The sequence below is a fragment of the Oryza glaberrima genome, chromosome 9, assembly GCF_000147395.1.
Source record: "Oryza glaberrima chromosome 9, OglaRS2, whole genome shotgun sequence".
Lineage (NCBI taxonomy): Eukaryota > Viridiplantae > Streptophyta > Magnoliopsida > Poales > Poaceae > Oryza > Oryza glaberrima.
In genome coordinates this window covers 3,854,995-3,882,144 of record NC_068334.1, presented here as the reverse complement: position 1 = coordinate 3,882,144, position 27,150 = coordinate 3,854,995, and the positions used below count along the sequence as shown (strand labels likewise).

Here is a 27,150-nt window from a genome sequence, read left to right as displayed (position 1 = left end):
AAGGCTTTTCCAGGCGGCCCATAACCTATTTTCGCGTGCAGTAGAGCGTCTGGAAAAATCGCTATTTTTGCAAGCGGGGGCGCACCCCTGCCAAAATCTGATTTTCACATATGGGTGCTTATGTGGTCCGCACACAAAAATAAAAATCCAAAAAAAATAAAACCGCCCGCCCGCCGGTCGCTGCGCCAGACGACCACTAAGCCCGCCTGCACGCTGCCATCGCCATGCCAGCCGCCGCCCGCCGTTGCTGCTCCTTGAACGCGTCGCCGTTGCTCGCTGAGGAAGCATAGCCGCTGTGGCGAAGTGAGGAGAATGAGAGGAGAGAAAGTGAGGAGAATATAAGGGAGAAAGAGAATGGAGAAGAGATAAGTTAAATTTTTTTAATAGGTTGAGGGAAAGAAGAGGAGGATTGAACTTGCAGGCGTCTGCTTAATAGGTCCGCATGCGAAAATAGATTATTTTCCCGTGTGGGCCTGTTAAGAGGGCCGCCTGCGAAAATTGATTTCGCATAAGGGTCTCTTAAGGAGACGTATGCGAGATCGATTTTTACAGACACGGTCAGTTATGGTCCGTTTATGACCTAACGAGAGTCTCGTCTGGAAAAATCGTTTTTGTCGTAGTGTTCGACACATATTCTAAATACACTTTCTCACATTTTTATAGGACCATATCCTATTCGGAGTAATATATACTCAGCCTATTACAATTATTAGAAATAGAACTATATTATTCTATTAAGGCTAATATATGGATCCGACTCCTACTTCTAACGTAGATTTTCGGCTTTATAAACCAGCATCACCCCTCCCATAATCCTCGACCTCACCATCGTCGGCCGGACCTCTCCACGGACCGCATACGCGCGACACGAGCACACGACCACGCAATACGCAGCAGCAGCAGCAGCTAGGCAGCAGATCGATCCGACCGACGGAGGAAGAAGATAAAAGGGGAGAAGAGAAGGGGTGTGTGTGGAAAAGGCGAGCAAAGACTCCAGCTTTCTCCCCGTTTGACCTCGCCCTGCTCACCGCGAAGGCTCGCCCCCCTCCCTCTTCCCTCCCCGCCGCCGTCACCGGCGGCAGGCAGCAATGGCGGCCGCTTCGGAGGAGGCCATCAAGCAGTTCTCCGCGCTGATGGAGCTGCGTGAGTGTTTTCTCTTCTCTCTATTCTTGATTGCTACTGAAACAAATAATAATAATAATAATAATAATAATGAGGAGGGAAGGAAAAATTGAACACTATCTCTCTCCGAGGTTGTTCTTGTTTGCTGAGATGCGCTTTGTTTTGTTGCAGTGGATGAGCCGCTCAAGACCACATTCCAGGTGCCGATCTGCTCTTTCTGCTGCCATGGCTGGATCTCTTTCTTCCTTCCTTGCTCTGTATTTTGCTCTGCTAGAACTAACTTGTTGGTTGGTAATATTTGGTGATGTTTCTGCGTTGGGCGTGCGGCTGTTTTGGCCGAGCTTTGCTTGATTTTTTTTTGCCTCTGCTTCTGTTTCTTGCTTTGCATTTTTGGTGGATTTGGGAGTTGCAGCTCCCATTCTTTGCTCGGTTCTTGCTTGGTGGGTAAATTTTATAGATCTTTGAAAGTTCATTGTGATCCGTAGCTCAGCTGTAGTATTGTCAAGCTTTCTTTTATCAATTTGGAACATCTTTAGTTTTTGTTTTCTTTATATGGTTTTACTTTGGTCATTTCTAGCTCATGCTCTTAAATTGATTGTCTGACTAGTTATAGCGTTCAAGTTTGGTGCTCCAACAGATTACTTTGTATTTATATGATTTCTGTTCGGTCGCAGTTTTTGTCACTTTTTCTATGGTCAAGTTGCAATTTTTTTTCAGACTAGTATCTTTTTAGGTGAAATTGCACTTCTTTTTTTTACCGTATTCATGCCGTGGACTCAGGGCTAAACCACTATCTTCAGCTGTAGTTGAGCAAATTTGCGGCGAAAAAGTTGAGCAAATTTTGCTTGACTTGCACAGGCAGATATTTTTTTTTGTAAGAAGATTTTGGGAGATGTTTTAAGTAGTACTTTAGTACCTTTTGCGGTCCTAATTGCAGCTTTGGTACAAGCAGCCAATTTTGGGGCAATTCTTGGTGTCGGTGCCATGTACTGTTTGTTCCTAGCTTCGTCATTTGGAGCTCACGAGCTGTATTATTACTTTATTACATCTTCTGACTCAGTCATCTGTGCCGGCTAGGAGAGTTTAATTTTCCAACCATATTCGTTGATTGTTCCAATGGCTATGGTTTCTAGATCCCAAGACTTTGTGAGGTCAAGTACCACCAGAATGATGTATGTATTGTTAGCAGTTGGAAGCCAAACTATTTAGTACATGGGAGGGAGATGGCTTTGTTGTGTGATCTTTCACCGCAAGGCTTCTCCTTGTTGGTGTGAATTGTGATTCAGACACCATGTCACCATGTGGATCTCGGTGGCCGCTAATTAATGGCCGAAGAAGTTGCTGTTGTTTAATTTGGACGCTTGCTGATGAGGGATGGACCTTGTGTTCCTGGACTTTGTGTGGCCTGGGACTGTTCCTGGTGGAGATGTTTCAATTGCCGATTTGGACTTCTTTTATATGCTTATGCTCTAGCTGTCCTTTTCCTGATAAGTATGATGCCATTAGTGATCTCAGGAAGATGTGTTTGGTTGCGCAAGCACGCTGGAATCCCAATATGTCCACTAAGAAACAACATCTTTGTTTCAAAAAAATATATTTCTTTCCCACAGCAGTCACAATGTCACCACCAAAGAACAACATTTGCTTTTCTCTCCCTGTTGTGTTGCTAGATGCTTTTTCTTGACCTCTGTCTACATTTGTTATCTTCTTTTTCCGTTTTGTTTTTTTGGATGCATGAGTTGCATTTCCTTTTTTTCCCTACAAATATTCCATCACTAGTTATATAGTTTTTCATCAGCTGCTTGTTTGAAAATAATAATTCTAGGGGTGACTAATGCTTAACTAGTACTATGCTAAATGTTCACAGCATGTCCATCAAGGATACGCAAGAGGGACTCTGGTGCGTTTTCTAAAGGCCAGAGAATGGAATGTTCCGAAAGCACATAAAATGGTAAAGCTTGCTTTTTACACTCTACTGACAACAGATAAGTTATTTATCTCTGAATATTTAATTGTTTGATGCAGTTAATGGATTGCTTAAATTGGAGGATACAAAATGGGATTGACAGCGTTCTGGCTGTAAGTACCTTTCCGTTGGAGATTGGACGGATTTACTTTTAATTTCTTTTGAGGAATGCAAGACTGCTCTGCTAGTCAGTGATTTAAAATCTGTTACAAGATGAATTGTTGATGCCAAAAAAAAAAAAAATCAATCTCTTGCACTTGTAGCAGCAAACGTTTCGAATGTCAGATTTGCATCATGTACTGATCCAGAATTGCACTGCAAATTGCTAATAGGTTCATCTTATGCTATTTATCTAACCAGCAACTTCCGTTTCTTAATGCAGAAACCTATAGTCCCTTCTGATTTATACAGAACTATTCGGGATACGCTGCTTGTTGGATTGACAGGATACTCCAAGCAGGTATAGCGACCAGACTCATTTATTTCATTTTTTCATAATTTTAATGGAGCCTTATGTTCAAATCTCACATTTCTTTAAGTCAAAAAAAAAAAAATCTCACACTTCTTTATCTAAAATTATCTGGTTTTGGATGGCATTGTATTGCTGAACAATAGTTTCATTTGACAGCAGTTTGCTTTCTCTTTGTTGAATAAAGGCTTTTTTGCTGTTCTTCGTCTCATTTCCTCTCCTTTTTGTAGGGACAACCTGTCTATGCATTCGGTGTTGGGCTCAGTACCCTTGACAAGGCATCGGTAGGTATTTATTGATTAGAGTCTGAACAAATCTACCTGGGTTAAATCTAAAATAGTGTGCATACTAGTATTTGTTCAAAGCCAGATTCACCGAGCTAAAGTCTGATACCATTATGGTAGATGATAAACTAAATTGCATTTGATTACTTCTAACTTCAGTTATAGGATTAGGAATTAGCAACTGTTTAATACAAAACATAGCATGATATATCTTTTTCTTGGAAATATTTTGTCTAAATTACTTCATTTTTGTACTAGGTGCACTATTATGTGCAATCACACATACAGATGAATGAATATCGAGATCGTGTTGTACTGGTAAGCCTTTTCTATTGATGATTCATAATTTCAATGTTATAAACAGATATTAAGTATTTTTTTTCTCTTCTTTAGCCGAAAGCCTCTAAGATGTTCGGGAAACAGATTAACACTTGCCTAAAGGTTATGGATATGACGGGGCTGAAGCTTTCTGCCTTGAACCAAATAAAGGTAGGCTGTCTTTCGCATTTGCTAAAATCTTCTCTCTTTCCGGTGTAACCTCTCAGATATGCAAGATAACTGACAGTGGGCTTATTTTGTATGTGGTAAAATGTTTGATGTCAATTCAAATTTGAATTCAAGTGTCATAAATCATAAAAAGAAATCATGAACATGCCTAGAATCGAGTTAATTGGCTTTCTGATCTGCCTAATACCTAAGAGCAGCTTGTAATGGATTAATTAAAGTAATGCATTTGATCTCCCTCATTTTGTTATCTATTCTGCAACTGGATGTGGATCACAGATTAATAGTATCTTCTATGCTGCTGCCAAACTACTTCATTGTTTAGATTATGGAAAGCTAACAATATTGGTTTATTCATTATACTGATAGCTTAACTTTATGTGTGATGTTTTTGGTTTCAAGGTTTTTGTATGCTGACCTTATGCTATACCAGACTTTCAGTTTTCAGTGAAAATAAACTTTTCAATATGCTTATCGACTTCTTCATGATGCAGATGTTATCTACGATAACAGCCATCGATGACCTTAACTATCCTGAGAAAACAGAGACCTATTTCATTGTCAATGCTCCATATGTTTTTTCAGCATGTTGGAAGGTCAGTATACATATACACCATGCAGTCAATTTGCATACACGTTCTATTATTTTCTTAATTCCAACTTCCGTTTGAAGGTTTTGAAGTTTAGCACATCATTTTTTTTTTCATTTGTGGCTAGGTTGTGAAGCCTCTTCTACAAGAAAGAACAAAAAGGAAAATTAAAGTCCTGTACGGCTCAGGAAGAGATGAATTACTAAAGGTAAATATCATTAATCTCTTTTACTTACCATTAACTTTCTCCAGATACTAGGCGGTACGGTACCTGTAGGTTCTGATAAATGCTATGAGCTTCAAGTTTAATTTCTATTGCAAGCATGTGGGCAAAAGTTATGTGGAATTGTGGACCAACCTCTCCTTACTAAGGAATCCATCACACAGTCAGCACAACTATGTTTTTGGACGCTCAAATTTCACACGCATCTGTGAGCATGAATAAGCTGACTGGAAAGAAGAGCTTTTTGTACAACCAGCCATCCTAACTTTTAGTGGTCCTGTTGATCTGATAGCTTATGAGCGTCGTTTAGACGTGTATTGGGATTACACTAAGATCTCTTATGTGACTATCAGGTTATGGACTATGAGACACTCCCAAACTTTTGCAAGCGAGAAGGATCAGGCTCGTCGAATGATTCGTCGGATGGAGTTGATTGCTACTCCTATGATCACCCTTTCCACCAGGAGCTGTATAATTACATCAAACAGCAAGCCCTGAATGAAGACTCCATCGGTCCCATAAAGCAAGGCTCGATGCATGTGGATGTGCCCACACCTGATCTGGAAGAGGCCAAGATCATGGAGACGATCGAATCGGAGCTCCACAAATTCAGTGGAGCTAATGGCCTCTCGCATTCATTCAACAGGATCAAGATTGAAGGTCCGTGATGTTGCCCGTGATCATATCTCGTGACGGAGACGACGATCAGCGGAGATATTATGCTTATCCATCTCCAGCCCCAGGGAACCTACGGTGGGGTTATAGCACTCCTTGCTTGCAATCTCTAGCTGCAGGCTTGACTAGGATCCACGAGTAGAAAGAGGTTAGTAATTGTGATGCGATTCTAATAACCGAATCCGTATTATCTGAAAGTGTAGCCAGTTCTTTTTCTAATTAACCTAGCGACTGTATCATCTGCGACACGTTACTATTTCAGTGCTTATGGCAACTGGGAAGGAAATGTGATGTTTCCAGTCCTTCCGAGTAAGTTGCTGCCCTAAATATATATGTAACAGTGTATGTATAGCCTCTAGCTGCCTTTTGATTGCAGTGGTATATATCAAGTGCTGTACTCACTGCTAAGAATGAATCATCTGCATGTTTCATTTCACTGGATGCTGTGAAATTTGGTAAATCGTTATATCAATGTTTGATGTTTGCTGCCATCTGTATAAACTCGCCAGTCGATTTTGGCTACATAATTAAGACTGCCCATGAATGTTGTTTTGCATTTTGTAGAAACAATGGATGGCTGTTATGCTCATCTTATTTTCTAACTGGTGTAACAGTAAATTCAGAAGCGTTAACTAGCAGCTGGGGGTATAAGTGGCTAACCCGCGAAACCCACTTATAGGTTATAAGTGGCTAACCCACTTATACCCCTAACTAGTAGCGTCTTGTCCGTTGGATCCTTCTTAAATTACCAACTTTATCGTGCGTTCATTTGGAAGTAGAATAGGAATTAGTTCAATTCTTGTTAAAAATCTCACAAAATTCATCCACTTGAAAGGTCCTAAATGACTTTGTTTTAGGCTATAAACCAAATAAAAACTTGGCTATGTTCGTAATCAGAAATAAAGTTTTTTTTAAAATGAAATACTACATTCGTCCCAAAATATATAACTACATAGGACATCTAAATTTATAGTATTAGAATGTGTTTTATTTGATAGTAGGTTACAATATTTATAATAATAGGTTGTGTCTCATCCGATACTAGGTTATCATATTTTAAGACGAACGAAGTAGTAACAAATATATTCGTGAACTGCGTATGTGTTATCGTAACATTATATCCATTCCTCTAAGGGTCTCTTTGTTTAGACTTAAACTCAATGACTTAAACTTGGAAATCAATATTTTTCTTATATGTTTTATAACAGTAGCTTAAAAGCCTAAATTTTGATAGCGGAATCGTATTGTCACTTTACATAAGCTAAAATGCCACTCTAACCTAGCTTTTAACTTATCATTGTATAAGAGTGGGTTATGGCTTTAAAAAGCCAAAAAACATTGTTTTGCTCATATTTAGACTTTTCAACTCATAAGCTAGCTCCCCCGCAAAAAAAAAAAAAAAAAACCTCATAAGCTAGCTTATAAACATAAACAAATTAAATAGAACCTAAATACTCCGAAATTGCTAATGAACAATCCATCACCGCCAGCGATAGTTTTTCTTTTGGGGGTATGTTTATATACCACAACTTTACTGCAAGTTTATATACATAAATTTTATTTGGCGTTAGGGGAATTGAGTTACGTCAAATATGTTTAACCAGAGAGTAATATGTGTTTCTGCAACCGTAATTGCTAGGTACCACCCTGAACACATGATAAGATGACAGTAGTTACGACAAATAGCAATAAATTTGCATGACTAACCTTTTGATCGGATGTTAAGCAAGAACCATTAACTAGCCATTCCCAAAAATAGCCGTTTTGTTTGCCGTGTAGGCACACCCGCACAACTTGGCTTTAACCCCCAGCTTCCTCTCCCGTATAAAATTTCACCTCTCCTTCCACTCACATCGATCACGATCACCATCTAGGCATGCAAAGGCCAAATCTGCAAGTTTTGATAATTTTACCAGGTGAGGCCAGGAGGTGAGAGAGAGAGAGAGAGATCAGGAGGAGGTTACAGATCGATATATAGATGGAGCCCATGGCGATCGTGACGGTGACCGGCGGCGTGCTGGGCCCGGTGTTCGTGCTGCTGTCGCGGATCCGGCCGGTGGTCGACTTCTTCCGGCGGCTCTGCGACTGCCTCCGCCACCCTCAACGCCGCCCCGCCCGCCCCGTCAGGGCGCCATGGAAGCGCGCCGCCGCCGACGAGCAAAACTAATTAAAACGTTTCTATTCTACCTCTGTGTGTGTGTTAATGACGACGCATTAGGCGTTAACCATGGTGGGTAATAATAATTAACCTTGTAACACCATGTTTTGTTAATTGTGATGTTATTTCTCCGTGTCAGGACATTAACTTATTGCTTCTTTTCTTTACGAGGCTTCGTTTATCTATGGCTATAAATCAACAGGGGCGGACCCAAGATATCTATATCAATATACTACTTATAAAAAGTATAGTGGTGATGGTGACTTAAACCATGACAGACATACATCACTCTATCCGTATGATCGTTAAATCCAACGGCTAGATCGATCCTCCAATGATCCTACCCATCTACCCATGCCCCCACCCCCACTGCTTGTGCCCCCAACCCCACTCCTGCATCCACCCGCGCTCCCTGCAACGGGCATGCTGCCGATGCCAGCGTGGCCACTCCGCCGCGTCTGTTGTTTTCCTAGCATGCTGTACGCCTCTTCTCGTGTAAATCACTTCCTCCCATCGCAAATCACAGTCTTCCCCTGCAGGCGCCACGGTGGTCCGTCCTCCTGACGGTGGGGCTGCTTCGCCACCTTTGTCCTCATCACAATCGCCACCCTGGTGTTCCATTCTTTCCGTCGGAACCGCTGCTCCACACGCCTCACTGGTCCACAATCGTTGCCACTCCATCATGCCTCTGGTGTCTTCCCAGCCGCGGTCGTCTTCTGTTATGCTGGTGAGTAGTCGCCACTCGCCTCGTCTCACGCTTCGACATTTCTGAATCCTGACATGAAGATACTAGACCATCTTGCGTCACGCTACGACATCACCGTCCATTGTTGCTACGTATAGACCTATTGGATTGGAGATGGAGGGGTAACATTGATATGTTCTTTCAAAATTCAGCAAATAAGTTTTTGTGCAGCATCCGATGGTTATATGCTATGTTCATTTTTCATTCTAGATAAGAAAACATTGACTCACCTTTGTGGTGTCTTTCAAGTTTCGTTTAGCTAATGAACTCTGGAGGAACTAGGTGTTTTACTAGCTAATGATGTTACTAGCAGTAGTCATCATGTAGTCTTGTTGACGTTGGGTATCGACCAAAAAGGGATGTGCGCATGGGCACCCCATGCATGCGCCATTGCTGAGAAAAACGAGAGAGTTTCCAAACTCATGTACATCTAGCGCACGTAATAATGGTATCGTGCGCATCTTGTTCTTAATAGATTTGCCTTGAATCCAACGCTATAAAAACGAGAGGGCAAGCCTTATGCGTGGTAGCACTCATACGTTCTCAGTTCCTCCAAACCCTAAGGCATCAATCCTAAAACTAGTGCAAATGAACCTTAAAAGATGAATTTCAATCACTTGGTGATTTATGAATGACATCTTTCTACTGCGACAAACAACAACACCAGCAATGACTAAGACGACTCTTATGGCTTTATTTTCAACCGATTATTACCCACCTTAATTTTGTATAAGAGCAACCCCAATGTATTTGGTTTAAGTATGCAATAGCATCGTACACTTTATCAGGTGGTAGTAGTTACAACCGCGTGACACAATGTATATTGATAGGGTAAAGAAATTGTGGGATCTATGATATTCTTCAAATCTCAACCTCCTGTGTGCCAGACGCTTGCAAACTCCGGTCCTCTCTTTCTATTGTACAAACATCATTATTTATTTTTTTGCTACTAAGGTTACTGGCCAATACTTGCTTTATCAGTTTTATAATAGTTATTATTACCAAATAATAGATGATAATACTTACTCCCTTCATTAAAAAAACTCAATTCCTAAGTTTCCGTATCTCACGTTTAACGATCTGTATTATTTAAAAAAATTAGCTGAACATGGAATGCATCCCATGAACCATACAGCTCCAATACTCGCCTCCCCTCGGCCCGACACGTTGGCGCTGCCCTCCAATTCCCCACGCGACACGCGCGCACGCACGCACGCAGCACCGCATCGCGGTATCGCGCCATCCGCCATGCCGTGCTGTCGGCGACCGCGCGCGGCACGTCGCGCTCGCGCCCCGCCCCCAGTGCGCGCTTTCGGCGTCCACGTCCACGACGTGGCTCGCGGCGTCGCCTTTGACTAAGGAGAGACGGACAGACGATTCGAGTTCGAGTTCGAGTTGCAATCGATTGCTCGACCCGCTCCCCTCGTCTTACACGGCCTCGTCGAGCCGCGCCCTAACCCCCCGCCGCCGCCACTGCCGGATCCCTCCTCCCCCGAGTTCCTCGCCGAGAATCTAAGGCACTCATCCAATCCGACCACCCCTCCCCTTCTCCCCGTCCTCAACCGCGTTGCCGTCGCCGACCACCGCTCTGCCCGCCGCTCTCCACTGCTTGTGTTGCAGGGGGGGAGATATCGCGCTGCCCCCATTTTTTTTTTCTTTCGACCGATGCATGGAGGCACGGGGCTTGTCTGCAATGGATTCCATCGAGATGACCTTCGGGGAATACATCTTCTAGACGAATTCGAAACAATATCCCCCCTACCCTAAACCGATTTCATTATTTCTAAACTTTCTTAAGAGCTTGCTGTTGCTTGAGGCAGGAGAAAGGACAGGAAGCTGTAAGCCTGGAATAGAAGCTGGAACAATACAAGCTAAAGGTGAGACGACCATGATGAGCTATAAGGCAAGTTATGCCATTGATCATGTTTGATCCCATTAGTTATGTGGGATTATTCGGATTTGGTAATTCTATTTTTTGATGAGATGACAGATAGTTATGAGCTCAAGTTATCATTAATTATAATCTTCTTGATACTGAAAATGATATTCTTTGATTGACCTAGGTCTAAGAAGTATAGTATTCATGGATTGATGATATTCTTTGTTAGTAGAGAACACTATGCACAATGATACACACTCACACTTAAATGTTTATATGACAAATCATCACTCATAAATTTGCTATGCTCAAACTCCTATTGCTGAAGGTGAGGTGGTTGTGAATGGTGGTCTTATGGTTTGTGGATTGTTGCCTCACCTGAAGCATTCGAGAAGAAAATTGCTATGCTGAAACTTCTACAGCTGAAAATGAGGTGGTTGTGAATGCTGGTCTTATGGTTTTTGGATTGTTGCCTCATCTGAAGCACTTGAGAACAAAATACCCTTGAATCATACAAGTGATAGGATTAAAGTCTATCTTTGACCAAAATACATCTGATCTCTTCATGTCAAATAGAAGCGATTCCAGCTTTCAAAAACACGCACATATAGGGGCACCACTTCCCAAAACGACCAGGGTGCAACAAGATCTCTCCTGTCTGACAGTTTTCTTTAATATTAACATGGTAACCTGAACAACTAACGGAACACTCACACACCTTAATTAGATCCTCCCAAATTCAAGATCAATCAACCAACTTCAGCTCTAGCAGCAGTGCACAGTCTCTCTCTTAGCAGCACACACCTTAGGTTCACCCTTTGCCACCTCGACCATCTTGATGATTGGTCTTGCTTTGTCTCCGGCCTTGCCAGGATTTGCCAGTATTGCAAAAAGGAGAAATAAGTGCAAATTGTAGACGTAGGACAACTCCCTACCAATTGCTGCCGGAAGACCATGTTACTTCTACTTTTTCAGAAGCTCGAACAGATGACTCCAAAAAGACTAATCAGGAAACCCTTTTTCTTTGATCCAGCTCTTCCTACAATATCCACAAATAACTCTTCTGTGGACCTGGACCAGTCCGCCCTGTAGAATCTCTCTATAAATGCTCCACACATCCTGTTCTAAAAGTAAAACACAGCCTCAGCTCTAAAACTGGGTAAAACTCGCCCCCAACTCCCAAAACTAGGTAGACCTTTGTTTTCTAATGGTTTTGGAGTTCTACCTAGTGATATCAGAGGTTGAGGAACGAGTTTTACCCAGTTTTGGATTATTTGAATCAAGAGCTTGTTCAACTAGAAGATCAATATGTCAACCTGTCTATACTGCTCTCTTGGAGAAGTCCTACAGGATGGGGACTTATCGTCATGCTCTTGTGTGAATTGTAACTCTGAATGGCTCACCTTGGTTTGTCTCTCACAATGATAAGTTATTATTGCAATTTATTCGTTCATCACTTACTTCGTGTCTGTCTTTAAGCCATGCTCTAACATGTCCTTGCTGGTTTGATGAGTTTCTCTAGACACCATCCATGTCAGTTTGTATTCCACTATCATGAGAATCATAGTTATCAACCAAATTTGTTTTTTCACATAACTACCGATAGGAACCAAAGCCACCTTTGCCATTAGCCTCATTATAGGGAGTATTATACTTGGAGTGCATATCACCATTTCCTAGAACAGTGTTTCTCTATTATCTCTGTCACTAATGTATCATCATCATGCCAATTCATTTTGTGATGTCACTAATCTGTCCACTGCAAGATGTGTGAATCGCCCAAACCTAGTTACAGGGATGTCCTTGTCCTATTGTCGGTACTCTGGCATAGAACTATGTTGTCATCACCGCTTCCCATTGTCAGCCATTTCTAACTCCACTTTGCCTGAATAATTTAGTCTTTTAGACCGTCTTGTCTCTGTTCCATGATCACAAGGGTGACTGATTTTCCACCGTCACACCACTGTTTGCTGGCAGACTGCTGTCATTTTCCTTGCTGTAATCTGTGAACCCATTGTGTTAGGACATCCTTGAGATTTGAAAAGCTGTGTATCGGGAGGTTGTACTATCATGTCCTGGACTGCTGAACAAGAAAAAAAGAAGATAAAACGCAAATTTTCTAAACTTTTAGTCAAGACAATGTCATATGTAGGTCTTGACCTTCATATAATTGTCAATTTTACAAAGCATTTTTAAAAAGTTCAAACTTAATTGTGCTGATACCATGATCCTTTTGTCATCTTTCCAGTTCTTCTTTTACATTGGATTGAATTATTATCTTATTAGTCAACCATTAGTGTGATATATTATTAGTTGGACCATGTCTACCCTGTAACTTCTGTAGATGGTCAAAGGAGTTATGTTCCCTTAGTTTGACTTTAGTAGAGTGTAAGGCAATGAAGACCTTATGTATTAGAGAAAGGATAGCTATAAGCAAGCTATGCTTTTGTGGAAGAGAGAGAAAGAAAAAGTGGGAAGTGGTGGCTCTCATGCAAGAGCTAGCTATATACATGCTTCAAGAAATATGCATTAAATTCATAATAAAAGAAAGAGAGAGGAGGAAAAAAATACAGCTAATATAGCTAACCTATTATACATGTTGACTCTACAATGAGGGTGTGTTTGGATAATGGGAAATGAGGATTGGGATTGGGAAATGAATGAAGGGTTAGGATTAAATGGATGAGGGAGAATGAAGGGTTAGGATTTAAAGAGGGGTGTGAAATCATTTCCCTTAGACATTTGCCAAACACTGCCTGAACTTATAGCTAGTTGTGAGCTCTACTATTGAACTTGCTCTTACCAGCATCCACTTTCAGTGATTAGTAAATGCATTTTTGAGTGGTCATAAGGATAAGCTTGTTTAGCTGCATTGGAACCTTAAATCATTAGAACATAATATTGTATTTTAATATATTTTTCCTTATTTTCTTTTGTTCTGAATCAGGCAAGTCTTCCTGATTCTGTTTGGTTTATTTTGTTTTAAAGTTTAAATAGCGATAGAATTATCTCAACTCTTATCCATACTTTGTTTCTCAACTACAGAACCTTGGATGATCAACAGATGGTGAAGAGTTGCATTGGCAGCCGCATCAGTGAGGTTGAGGTATCCCATGGCAGTCAATTATATTACCAACTCCAACCTGAATGTTAACGGTGATTAGCAACCATCTTTCTGTCCTTGCAGTGAGCCAGTGACAGTTCAACAATCTGATCAATTTCTCCCTAGAAAAATTATGATGAAGCAACAGATGATTGACAGTAGTGCCAAAATCGTATCCCCAGATACTGTGACCACATCAACACGCTATTGTCACAAGTTTGCAGAGTTCATGAAAACAAGGCCACCCACTTTTGCAGGATCAGCCACATCTTGGTATACTGACCAATGGCTTGGCACCAACTGAAAACAAATTAGATATGGTGCAATGCGATGAGAACAACAAAGTATTCTATGCTGCTCATCAGTTACAAGGAGCTGCATTGGAATGTTGGAAAGGTTATTATGCAACCGATAAAGACCCACAAGCCATCAGTTGGGCTGAGTTTTCTTCTATTTTGCACTATATGGATGTTTCTCCAGGGTTTATTAAAACAAAGGACCACACAAAGGATGGTGTTTGCACACTCTGCAGCCAAGGCTATCGCTATGAGCTGATGTGGTGCCCACGGAACAAGCCAAGAAACTGTGCATGTGCTCGTTGTGGGGAGATTGGACACAGCGCCAGCGAGCACGAAATCAGCTGCTCTAGCTGTGAACAAAGCCATCTACTCGGAGAGTGCCCCATGAGCAAGCTCACTTGTTACCTTTGTGAAGGTGATGATCATGTCCCAATTAAATGCCCCTTGAGTTCAATACTCACTACTGTGACTCAACATCAACGAGAAGCTTACCAAGAAGTTATACAACAGGTAATAGGAGAAACAAATAAGATGATAGTAACTCCAGTTAAGAAGTTCAGAGAAGTAGATGATAGTAGCCTTCAATACCAATGTAAAAGGGGCAGTGAATCAGCATCCAAAGTTGCATGCTCTGCTTGTGGTGAGCAAGGTGAAGCAGCCTCCTATAAAGCCAAGTGTATGTCAAAGACACGAAAGGCTTCATCGAAAACGAAAAATGTCGTATGTTTCAGCTGCAATGAGATGGGCCATTTTGCTAATCGATGTACACTTAGACATCAGACACCTGCTCAAGACAAAACCATTCCAAAAGCTATTCTGACCAAGAGAACAACACCAACAACAGGTGGTGAAGGTAAAAAACGACGCAAATTATAGTCAAAGGGATGACGTTTGCAAGGCAATATTTATCATGAATATCACTAACACTAGTAAAAATATAAAACTCTAGCCATTTGAAAATATATGCAGTTACTTTGTTCCTATTTTTAATATAAGCACTCCCGTGCCAAGAGAATAGGTTGCAAATTGTGATCAAAATAGTAAAACTGATGCTCAGGCAAAACTTTATAAATCACCACCTAAAGATTTGAACATGTATAAGCTGTGATCATACAGTTCTCTCTGCCGTAGCCACTTGGGCACTTTGCAGTGATCTGGTAAGTGATAAGCAATACCCCATCCATTTGCATCGACAGACTAAGTAATTCGGCCCCAGACCTAATGCATAACACAATTCAACAATATTACATTTATGAGCGCATTAAGATGTTTGGCTGACTGAGTGCTAGTATCAAAGCACTAACAATATATTATCGTACCTGGAAAACAGAGACAATAGTTGATTCTACCACTGAAACAAAAATATTAAAGTTTCCAGGGCGAGGAGTTGAGGATTTAGAACATTTGTGCTACGTGGAATGTTGCTGTACACATAGTTGAACTTATCAGGAATGGAAGAGGTCGGTGCTTGCTTGTCTTCGTCATCGGATTCTACCATCTGGGCATCCTCATCGTCGCCTAGGATTTGTTTGCACAAATGAGTTAGAGTAGGAAAAATATGTATTTGTTTGCATCAGTAAGGTGCCTAACCTTGCAAACATGTACTCCCTCCGTTCTTTCTAGCATTGCCTACGTTCTTATGCATGTTAATGAATCTAGACATAATGCTAGAAAGTCTTATAATATGAAACAGAGGAAGTAGTATTGGTCGTCGGTTTTATCCTTCACAAAGGAATCCATATCTATCCTATAGTTTAACAAATGGTTTCACTCATTACTCATTCTTTCATTACTCATGGAACGGTCAGGATCATCTTGGTGAAATCTCAATGGTCTAGATCGCTACCACCTCTCACCTCCCTCGATTGCGCCCTCCTCTCCACCCCCTCTCTCTCTCGCTCTCACGCGCCGCTGCCCCCTAATCTCTCCCTCTCACGTGGGACGCGGCGCCACCACCATCGCCGCGGCCCTCGACTGCCGCCGCTCTGCCGTTGTCGCATCCGTCGTCTTGCCGCCACCGATCCCCGCGCTACCGCCGTCGCTGCCCTCGACTGCCGCCGCTCCACCGTCGTCGCATCCGTTGTCTCCCCGCCACCGATCCCCGCCGCTTGCTCGCCCTCAACCGATCCCCATCGCCGTTGTTGCATCCGTCATCGTCCAAGATTCACGTCGCCGCCGACGCCTTCCACGCCGAGCTGTTCCTCGCTGCCACCGATCCCCATCGCTGTCGTCGGGCCGCCGGCTCGCCCTCGCCAGCGTCTCCTCGCAGGTTAGTCTCGCGCCACCGCCACTCGCATCTCCTCACCCTCGCGATTCCCAACCCTAACTGCCGTCTCCCCGTCCCAAAGGTCTCCGGCGCGCTCCCCCCAACCACTGGCGCCGCCACCGATCCCTGCCCGCCGGAAGCCCTCCCGTCGCCAGGTATGTCAAGTTCATCCAAGGTGTTTGTTTTTTTAATGGTTAAAGCGTAGTACAAACTATGCAAATAAAATCAATGTTTTCATCCCGTTCATATCCATGACTACAAATTATTAGGACTTGATCTAGCCTGAGATAGCCAACGATCGATTCATTTTTTTTTCTTTCCAAGTTGTGCTAATGTATACATGTTCAGAATTACATGCCATTTGGGTTCACATTGTTCAGAATTATCTAATCTTTCTGTCATTAGAGTAGCTGGACTGGTTGCTCCAACAGTTAAAGCTGGTGCTTGACGTTGGTATGTGTTCTTGGTTTAGGAAATTTGTGTGCTGAATTTTTAGCTTTGGTTGTTTGCCCTTGACAAACCACGGCATGACTAGGTATCTCATTGAGCTTGTCTTGGATCACAGTAGAATTGTGTTTTCCCAATTTGATTCTGTCACATTCAAAAAATAGAAGATAGTTCAGTCTATTGAATGCACCATGGAGTCGATAGTGAACTGTACTAGATCAGGAGTTTTCTATCACTTCGTTTGGTTGATAATAAGTGATTCTTCCCTTTTGGAATAGGGAAATTTTGCTACAGGACACTCGTTATATGTGGTTTTATCTTAGGGACACCGCAAAAACGTGGCTTTGGGGAAAGACACGATATAAACGTGGATATTTGCCGATGGACACTACGCCGTCTAACTGAAGCCTGCCATGCTGACGTGGCGGTCGGGAGCCCCTTTTTTTTGCCTGGTCGGATCTAAATGCCCCTGTGACCGTTTTTTTGAAGGTGGCGTGGTCGCGGTGGATTCTTGCCGGCGTCAGCGGTGAACGGCTGCCGATCTCGCAATGCAAGCAAAAGAGAAAACGTAGCTGAGTCTTTTGCGCATCTAATGGTGGTGGTTTCATGGACTGAGGTGGCTGGGATCGATGGTGACGGTGGCACAAGCGGCGGCGAACCTCGGTATGCATGTGCATGTCGAGCTCCGGCTTGATTTGTGCAAAATGTGTGCATGCATGTGCAGCAATAGGGTTCCTAGAGACTCACTAAAGGTCGTGCGAGCGCTGACAAAGCTTGGGCGACGACGACGATGCGTGGAGCGACCCGGCGGCGGTGGAAAACGGCGGTGCGACGGTGACAGCCTCCTCCAGCCTCCGGTCTGCCAAGAAAGGATGCTTCATGAATGAGGACTTGCGCCGAAACTCACCCGGGAGTGAGGAATCGACAAAGACGGTCGGCGGCCGGACTTGGAGAGGATGAAGGGGATCTCCACATCGGCGGCGTCTTGGCTTCAATCTTCTTGGGCGTCTTTCTCCTTGGACCTGGGTGATGTCGTTGGCGCAGTGGTTCGGCCTGAGATCCACCGGATGGACGGGAACAGAGAAGGAAGCCGGCGACGGTGCTCTGGAGCAGAAGACGGCGACGCGCACGGCACAAGGTGGTTGATCTGCGCCAAAATGGACGGCGGCGGCGGTGGTGGTCACCGGAGGTGGTGGTGGTGGTACTCGACGCTGTGCTGCAGGTTCAGGCCGCCCGGGTAGCGCGGCACGGCGCGCGGGTCGCCGACGTCCGGCCACGCCGTGCCGTGCTGGCCGCCTTGCCGTCCCAGCCCAGCGCAGGGGCATTTAGGTCCGACCGGGCAAAAAAAGGGCTCCCGACCGCCACGTCAGCACGGCAGGCTTCAGTTAGACGGCGTAGTGTCCATCGGCAAATATCCACGTTTATAGCGTATCTTTCCCCAAAGACACGTTTTTGCGGTGTCCTGGGCTAAAACCACACATAACGAGTGTCCTGCAGCAAAATTTCCCTTTGGAATAAATACAAATCAACCTAGCATCTTCTTGTAGCATCTTCCCTTTTTCAATTTTTTCATGAATTTGGGTAATATTTGTTCAAATTCAACTAAATTTTACTCAAAATTTCAGAAATTTCAAATTTCGGAATTTTGGTGACCCCTGATACAAACGCCTCAACCGATAGAGTGAACCCTGATAACTGTGTGACAATAAAATATTCTCCTTCCCGAATCATTCAAAGTTACTGCATATAACAAATTCTACTGCTCCGAAATTAGCGCAATATTGGCAAAATTTAGAGCAATGCACTCTTCAGGAAAATATTATAGCATAATTGTCCTACTTCAGTTATTAATAGGCGAAATTTATTTTTGAACATGGTAATATTGAATCTTTCTTCAGTGGACTGTTTGCTTTGGGTATGACCAGCAAACATTGGTTTTGGGTTTTGCACATTGTTTACCATGGGGATCCTTCTGAATGTACTTATGGTTTGAATTGTAGGTTCTTTTGTGGAGGGTGAACTTCTTTGCCTCTCAAGGATCTGATGTTGCACAAGATAATGTGCTTGGGTTGTACAAGCAAACTGTCGATGCTGTCATGTGCATTCTTTTGCACACGAAATATCATCCTTTGCAATCTCATGTTCATCTAATGGTCGAATGAAGCAAATGTGCAGCAGCATTTCGTGTGGCTTGCGATGATTTATTTCAGGTGTGCTGCTATACATTGCTGACTGGAATTCACTCCAGCTGTCCTGAACCTGGTAGGCGTGGTGTCCGTTTTCCTCGCCACAGTTTTTACAGTGATTAAATGCTGTCCTTGGGGAAGACTGAACTGAGCTGCAGCAGGAAGAGCTTCTCGCTAGCCGACCTATGCAAATTCGCCCAGCCGCAGGTAACACTTCGAACAAGTAGATCAGTCATAACCATCTGTGCTTCAGATAAATGGACAAGTTCAGAATTGAGAGGACTAATTCAGAGAGAACAGATATGTTCAGACTTCAGAACTTAGATGTGATAACTGAGCAGAGTTTTGTTTTTGCTAGGCTGATTATGTGCTGAGATATTAGACCCTATTGATTTATTGATTTAAAAAGTCCACAGACTTTTAGAAGCAAGATAAATGGAATGGCTTTTTCCATTAACGTGTGGCACATTACAAGGGAAATTCAAAATATGCTCTTCAAACATATAACTCTTGAAAATATTGACAACCAGACCTGTTACACTGCTATGAAAATGGAATTTTTTGCATTGTCAATAGTCTCCTACAAGTTCTTCTGGTTAAGGGTGATTATTTCTGGAGTGCTTCTATATAGTTTATTCAGCTCTACCTTAGTGAAGGCAAAATCTAAACCGAGAAGCCTCTCGGTTTAGTGCTAACCAGCGACGAACTAATTGTGAAAAGTACGGCTACACGTGCTGACGTGCATGTTGTTTTTCCTCTTTGACATGCATGTCGTTTTCTTCCTTCTTATAAAGTTTTCTCTCAAATTACTTATCCGATCTACAATGCGATTACACCATTGTGTTCGTTACAATTAAATCTTCACAACAAGATCTTACATGATTATATTACGATGAAAAATATTTATATTTGTAAATTACTTTTATTATATACGTAAGTTACTTTTATCATATATATAAGTTACTTTTAGTTTTGACTAAGTTACTTCTTAGACATATAAAAGTAAATTCAATAAAGTCTAAAAGTAATTTATATATATTATAACGGAAGTAACTTTGTCACGATATTAGAAGTAAATTGGTTGTAGGGATAAAATATGACTTTTTAGTTAAGTCAATAATTTGTTTTGATTAATTTAATTTTTAGATAGAGTCATGTTTTTATCTCTACAACGGATTTATTTCAAATGACATGCCAAAGTTACCTTCGTTTTGTTCTAAGTTACTTCTATAATATATATAAATTACTTTTAGACTTACTGAATTTACTTTTATATGTTTAAGAAGTAACTTAATGAAATCTAAAAGTAATTTAGACATATCATAAAAGTAATTTGTGATTTTTCATCAAAATATAATCATGTGAGATCTTGTTGTAAAGATTTAATTGCAACGAACACAATGGCGTAATCGGATTATAAATCGGATATGTAATTTAAGAGAAACTTCTCAAAGAAGGAAAAAATACATAGATATTGAGTGTACTAGTAGCTTTTTTTTGAAAGAAGGGTGTCTCTCTTTAGCACTATCCAGCTAGCACTATCGGTGTAGTTGTCTCCATAAAACAATTCCACACAATAAAAATTTACTGCTCAGACATTCAAAGATGGCATTTACTCATGCAAAGCTGGACAACGTGCAACTTCAAGTATATAGATATTGTACTATGAGGAGTCACAACTTGGGAAAAGAAGTAAAGAACATGTGTTTTGACCGATATCAGGAAATATATATTATCTGAACAATTGTGTATTTCAATAATTAGCAAGAATTCTGAGCAACGATATATAGAAAAGAAGTGAACGTATTTTCGCACATTATCCGCCATCAGAGACGGCAGGTACTTTCACTAAGGGACACAACTACACCGAGAGTTCTAGCTGGATAGTGCTAACAGCATGCACGTTAGCACGTGTAGCCGTACTTTTCACAATTGGTTCATCGCTGGTTAGCTCTAAACCGAGAGGCTTCTCGCTTACTCTGTCCATTACTCTTTTTGCAGGGAAAGCAAAATCAAGGCCCCATGAAATATGCATCAATTTATAATCTTGCTTTCCTGAAGCAGCCCCGACGTAGTCGCTTAGATCCGCTGACCACCCATGACATTGAATAGATGGAAAGACCACTGCCTACCAGGCGCTCGAGATGATGCCTCACAACAAGATTAAGCGGGGAGTTCAATGGGCAAGATTTTCTCGCCTATTTTCTCTTCAACTAGGAAATTTGTCATTATAAGAAGCAGTTTTACTATGTACTTATTTGAGAACTTTAAATTTACTTTGGTGTTGTCTAGGATGAGAAAGTGATGAGGAATGATATAGTACTTGTCAAACATATTTCGAGAATGATACGTATTTCAGTATACATTGCCACTGCATATATGTTGATTTTTTTAATAATTTGCATTACCAAACACCAACCGTCACCGTACGGTTAGCATGGGCATCGGAAAACACCATTGCATCATGTTGGTAAGCTTACCACGGCATATGATCTAGGTGCACTACTCAGGTGGAGTTATTGGAGCCTCTTAGAAAAAGAGAAGTTGATAGGTTATGTGGTATCTGGGAACACAAGCTGGAGAGTGGAGACAGATTAGATATGTGGGGCCTGAGAACGTATGGTAGAGTTGGAGACGTGAAGATAAATTAGCATGTTTGTTAGATGTGAAATTTTGGTGGTAAATTCTGGAGGGAAAAAAAGATTAGCTGGAAGTATTTGTAAAAATTTTTAGGACATTTCCTTTTGGAAAAGAGATAGGACTACCCATATTCAATTAATTTATATTTTGTGCATATACTTTGATTGAGATTAACCATCGGATTAAATTTATTACTCCATTTGGCTAAAATTGAATTATTTTAATTCCTTAGGATGCAAGTTTGACTATAATATTACGCTGATGTTAATAAAATATAATAGATTTAGAGTAAATTTCACGTGGCACGGTTGGTTGTTACACTTAATACGGAAATTTAGCATGGTCACTTAGGTTCTCTTTGCTTTGGCTTTGGCTTATATGGTTTATAAGCTGATGAATTTTTAGCCTTAAGTTTAACGGTAGAGTCCTACCTCCATTCCCCGTAAGAAAAAAACTAACTCTTTTGCCTCAACAGTAAGGATGGTTTATGGCTTTAGAAAAAACAAAATAAAAATGCTGATGGTTTCTTTAGGTTTAGACTTTTCGGCCAGCCTAAAAAAAGGGCCTAATCGCTGTATGAATCGCTCGCATAGCAAAATCCCATAAAAGGATATATGCAATGTTATATTACATATCTAGCTATGTTTAACAAATTTATCTATTATTCTAGCTATATATATCACGATTGTGTAAAAGATATTATTTTGTAATTGTGTGGTTTTCATTAAAAAATATTACCGTAGCGTTAGCACGGGCAAATTACTAGTCGTCTATAGTAGAATAAAAAGTTAGTAGGCGGAAGGCTAAAAGTTGTGTGTATGAGCAAAAACATTTATAGAAGGTATCATCATCCTCAGTGCATGATCGTGCATGATGATCTGCAGCCTACTCGAATTGCAAGGTCGATGTAGCTGGCACATCACCAACTGTTTGCAAGCAAGTTGTCAGATTTAGCAATGACGGGTTACAACCGTCGAGACACTCAAATGCGATGGACTCCGCACATGGTTTGTCACGCCTAGTTGCATAGCGTGCATTACACCGAGCTAGATGAGTACTCCTTTCTCTAGGCATAACATTCTGTTGTCTTGATCTATGACGAGCATTCATATAAAAAATGTCTACATCTGGTAAATTTTGCCTTGCAACCATAAGGCGTTCGTTCGTCTCTGGTTTTTGTTCCGCTGTCATAGACTGACGTCGTGATCTTTGACGGGCATGCCTAGCTTGCTTTTGTTCTGGTGTTATAGATGCATACTTTCCTATCCCGAGCACGTCTTGATTCTAACTGGTATTGTGAAAGAGCTTGTGGCGCACGAACTTGTGAATTCTGTTTTGTCTTTCTAGCACTTTTCATAGGCTGAAGTGATTGTGTGGTCGTTACGACTAATATATGTTTTTTTACTTAAATTACTGCCAGGGATTTGCCCATCAGTGTAAAAAAAGGCCAAAAAAAGAAGCTATAAAATACAAAGAGGCCAAAAAAAGAAGCTATAAAGATTGTAACCAATCAACTACTGTCTGTTTGAGTGGATCATTCATTCTGCAGAGATGCAGAAGAACTTTTGCAAAGAGGGTCTTCCAAGACTGAAAAGATGGCTGAATATTTCTGAAAATGAGACCTTTGCGCTACTTCCAGATGTGCCAAGAGGCTAGGAAAAAGATCTCCAGAAAACCTCTTGGAGAAAATCACCATCTTGCCAAAACTATCATTTGAAAAAACTCCAGGTTATGTTTCCAAGAAATTCCCAAGAACTGCCAACATCGGATACTGAAAGGACAGGTGAAAAATAGGTGCTCCTTTGTTTCCTTTGGTTAGTATCACATAAAACACATGTTAAGTCATCATCCTCTTTTGCACAATGCCTTCTGTCCAACATATCTCTTGTATTCGACCTGTCCTATAACAAAAGCCATGCAAAGACCTTGACTTTCATTACACATTTACTCTTCCACAACCAAACAAAAGGTCTAGGTATCTGGAGTGCAGAGAAATTGAGCTTATAGAACCTTTTGGATGTGTAGATGTTAGAATTCCAAATAAAACTCCAGATGTCTCCCTTCCCTTGCTGCAATTGAAGGTGAGCAAGTTCATTCTCTTACTGAAGGTATTCACTGTAAGCTTGGTCTGAAAGAGGGAGAAGGAAGTAGTCCTCCATGGCTCTTGAACACATAGCCTTCACTGAATCATTCTTGTATAAAGCTGAGGCATACAAATTGGTATTGTAGGCATTTAATATTTTCATTCCAAAGATCACTCCAGAAAAGGGTTGTTGTACCAGACTTTATGGTACAACTAATATATGTTACCCACATTATACTCAAAATAGGCACGAATTCTTCAATATCATTTTTAGTTTTAGCACAGAATGATAGAAACATATAAATATAATTTAATGTAATGCAATTAAGAACCTTACACAAGCTAGATAGTAATAAATAAAAAAACATAGTTAAGTTAGGAAGCAATCGCTATGCATATGGAAAGAAAAGGCAAATTAGTAAGAACAACTAACTATAACAAATTTACACAAATTCCATTTACGTATCATGAAATTTGAATGTACCTGAATTCTCCGCAACAAAAATCGTTTTATTATTGTTCTGTGTTGATCCTTGAATTATGCAGCTCAAAGGGACTATAGTGTGTCCATTAAAATCATAATGAGCTACATTGTTGATCATTGAAAATTCGAGACGTCTAGGTGTGAGAATGTGCTGTTGAGGCGCATTTCCTGTTGAAAAAAAGTACATTATCTTCACTTCAATTGAATTGTGAAACTGTTTATCGTAAATGTACATAACAATATACATTACCTGGTCCAGTTGTAGTTGGGGTCTCTAATAATGCATCACTAACATCCCATTGGCCCAGTAACTCAGCACCAACGAGAAGCTTACTAAGAAGTTGTAAACCAGGTAACAATAGAAGCAAATATGATGACAGTAACTCCAATTAAGAAGCTCACAGAAGCAAATGATGGTAGCCTTGAATGCCAATGTAAGGGGGGCAATGAATCAGTACCAACCAGAGTTGCATGCTCTGCGTGTGGTATGGCTACACAAAAGAAGTCTTTGTCAAAAATGGAAATGCAAAACATGGTATGCTTTCGCTACTGTGATATAGGCCACTTTGCTAAACATTGTCCACTTAAACGCCTAAGACCTACTCGAGTCAACACCATTTCAAAAGCTACTCCGACCAAGAGAATGACAGCGATAACCTGTGGTAAAGGTAAAAAAACACAAATTATAGCCAACAAAGGTATAAAATTTATACATTCTAAAGTACAAGATGATCATACTAACCACAAGTAGCCTCAGAGGATCTAGTTGATGTAATATACTAGATGATACTTGGCATGCTGTTAAGGGAATCTATTAAGATAGGCTGATGTGAATACTGAAACTACTTGTGGCGCATATCGTGAAGTTGTAATAGCTATAATATAGAATGAAGAAATTTGTGCGAATGAATTAGTAGTTACTAAATTGGAGCTGCTACTTGTGGCGCATTTTTGTTCTTTTGGTACCATCTTCGGTAAGAACATCATGGAAATTTTGTTAGTCCGCTTTTGCTACAACTAACGATGAAAATATAAGATCGTTTTGAGTATTTGCAAATATCGATTTTTTGTCTGAGTTGATTGATCTGCGCTGAAGACTTATCTATCCCAAAGAAGAACAATAGTTGGAACTAGTGAAATTAATTACACCAAAGAGAATCACCATAACACGTCCAATGTTAAGGGAACAAAATAGTCGCGAGAGAAAACCACCAACTAAGCTCTCAAAACTGGAAAAAGGAACCCCTGACGACCAAGATGAACATGGCCAGTAAAATTCAAAAATCCGTTCCATCCCTTCATGAACCAGAATCCTTAATTTTTAGATGCAACCAAGGTAGCATCCGATCATCATAATATCTTGCTAATGCATGAAACAAATAGAGGAAGAACCAGTGTTTAGATGGAAGTTTAGAACGTTCATTGTTTTTGAGATCTGCAACTGGGCATGGGGGGAGGGCGAGGCAAGCAAAGTGCGCAGTTCTTTTTAAACTAGGAACATGACTATATCACTGGCCTTTGCATCTGAGGATGCACACAACCATAAAGTTCAAGTTAAAAAAAAAAGTCTTAACAAGAGACAACAACTCCCTATGATATGAAATAAGCAAATGAGATCAATGAGGAGACAAAACCCTTATGAGTTGAAAGCCTCATCGATTGGCCTAATAAGCCAAACAAAAACCAAAATTTAAATTTTTGAACTTAATTTTGACATTGATTTTAAGATATTTTTCAACGTAATTTTTTGTAGTATTAGCTTTTAAGTCGTTACGAACAAATATATAAAAGTTTATCTATAAAATAATTTTTATTCCCTATTAAGCCGTTTTGGTTTATTAGAGAACATGGGCAACCGATGAGGCTTGAAATAAGTAAAGCATGTACCAAGCAGAAGCATGAGACATGAAACAACATATTATACATGAAGCCTATTAGTAGCTCACCATTTAAAATGGTTAACCAGGCTCACTATTAGTAGCCCACCATCTTATACACAGTAAGCTTAATATCTTAGTCCTCGCTCTGCATAATAGATTGGAAATGGAACCAGCTGATATACAAGAATAAGCATGAAATTGATTATGTTTTTTCTATTCTATAAAAAGAATCATTTTGGCAAATCCAAATTGACCAAATTAAGGCATATATATGCACCCAATAGAATAAGATTTCTGTAGTTTATAATTTGGGTTAATTAGATCCATGCTACTACAGATTTTAAGGTTTGAAATATGTCATCACTATTCACCTATCTGAAACCATGTCATTATAATTTCATATATATTTGAGATATGCCACTATTTACCCTTTTCATTCATTTTCTAATTTTTGTTGACCAAATTGTCCCTCTCTCCTTCCTTCCCTTCCTTTTTCTCTAATGTTCATCCCCATCAAGTAGCAGACGACGGCGCACAACACCGGCAGTTCGATGACGAGAAGCTTAAGAGCTTGCAAGTTCAGCAAGTTGATGCCGATGCCAGTGATACTCTCGGCTAACCAAAGAAAGTGCATCATAAATTTTGCATTGCACTGTTAACTATACTTAACTGACTAAGATGCAGAGACTGAACCCGAAAGGAGAGCAGTCTAGCAGCTGAACGGTCTCGCTCTCACTCACTTGCTCTAGGAGGCGGCAGTCTCCTTCCACTTGCCGGCGGCCGATGAAGTGGGAAGGCATAGCCACCGCCATCGGCTGGCGGCGACAAGCTCCGCGTCTCCCCACTCTTGCCCCTACGCTTTATCGAGACCATCATCACTTAAACCATGGTAGGAAAAGAAAAGAACTCTGATGAATTTTTCAGAAGCCTTTGTGACTAGGAGGATGGAAGGTGTGGGCACTACGGTCATACTGGAACGAGGAGGATGGAAATGGCGTCAGATTGGGAGCGCACCATCACGGGTGGCCAGCCAGATCTAGGTATGAGAATATGAACAGAAGAGAGGGTGAGAGGACGAAGGAGGAAGAAAGGGATAATTTGGTCTAAAAAATTTAGAAAGTGCATGGAAGAGGTAGTGGCATCTCTC

General features: G+C 41.1%; 1 protein-coding gene and 1 pseudogene across 1 annotated transcript; both read left to right on the top strand.

The window, feature by feature from the left end:
* The first annotated feature begins 805 nt into the window (after positions 1-805).
* LOC127784574 (SEC14 cytosolic factor-like) lies at positions 806-6,324 on the top strand. The gene is made up of 11 exons (XM_052311905.1): positions 806-1,143; positions 1,294-1,322; positions 2,990-3,073; positions 3,148-3,201; positions 3,471-3,548; positions 3,788-3,841; positions 4,100-4,159; positions 4,235-4,330; positions 4,840-4,941; positions 5,063-5,143; positions 5,512-6,324. The coding sequence occupies exons 1-11, from the start codon at positions 1,089-1,091 to the stop codon at positions 5,824-5,826; spliced, it is 1,008 nt and encodes a 335-aa protein (XP_052167865.1). The 5' UTR covers positions 806-1,088; the 3' UTR covers positions 5,827-6,324.
* A 3,657-nt stretch (positions 6,325-9,981) lies between these two features.
* On the top strand, positions 9,982-15,844 carry LOC127783597 (uncharacterized; annotated as a pseudogene).
* Positions 15,845-27,150: the final 11,306 nt, after the last annotated feature.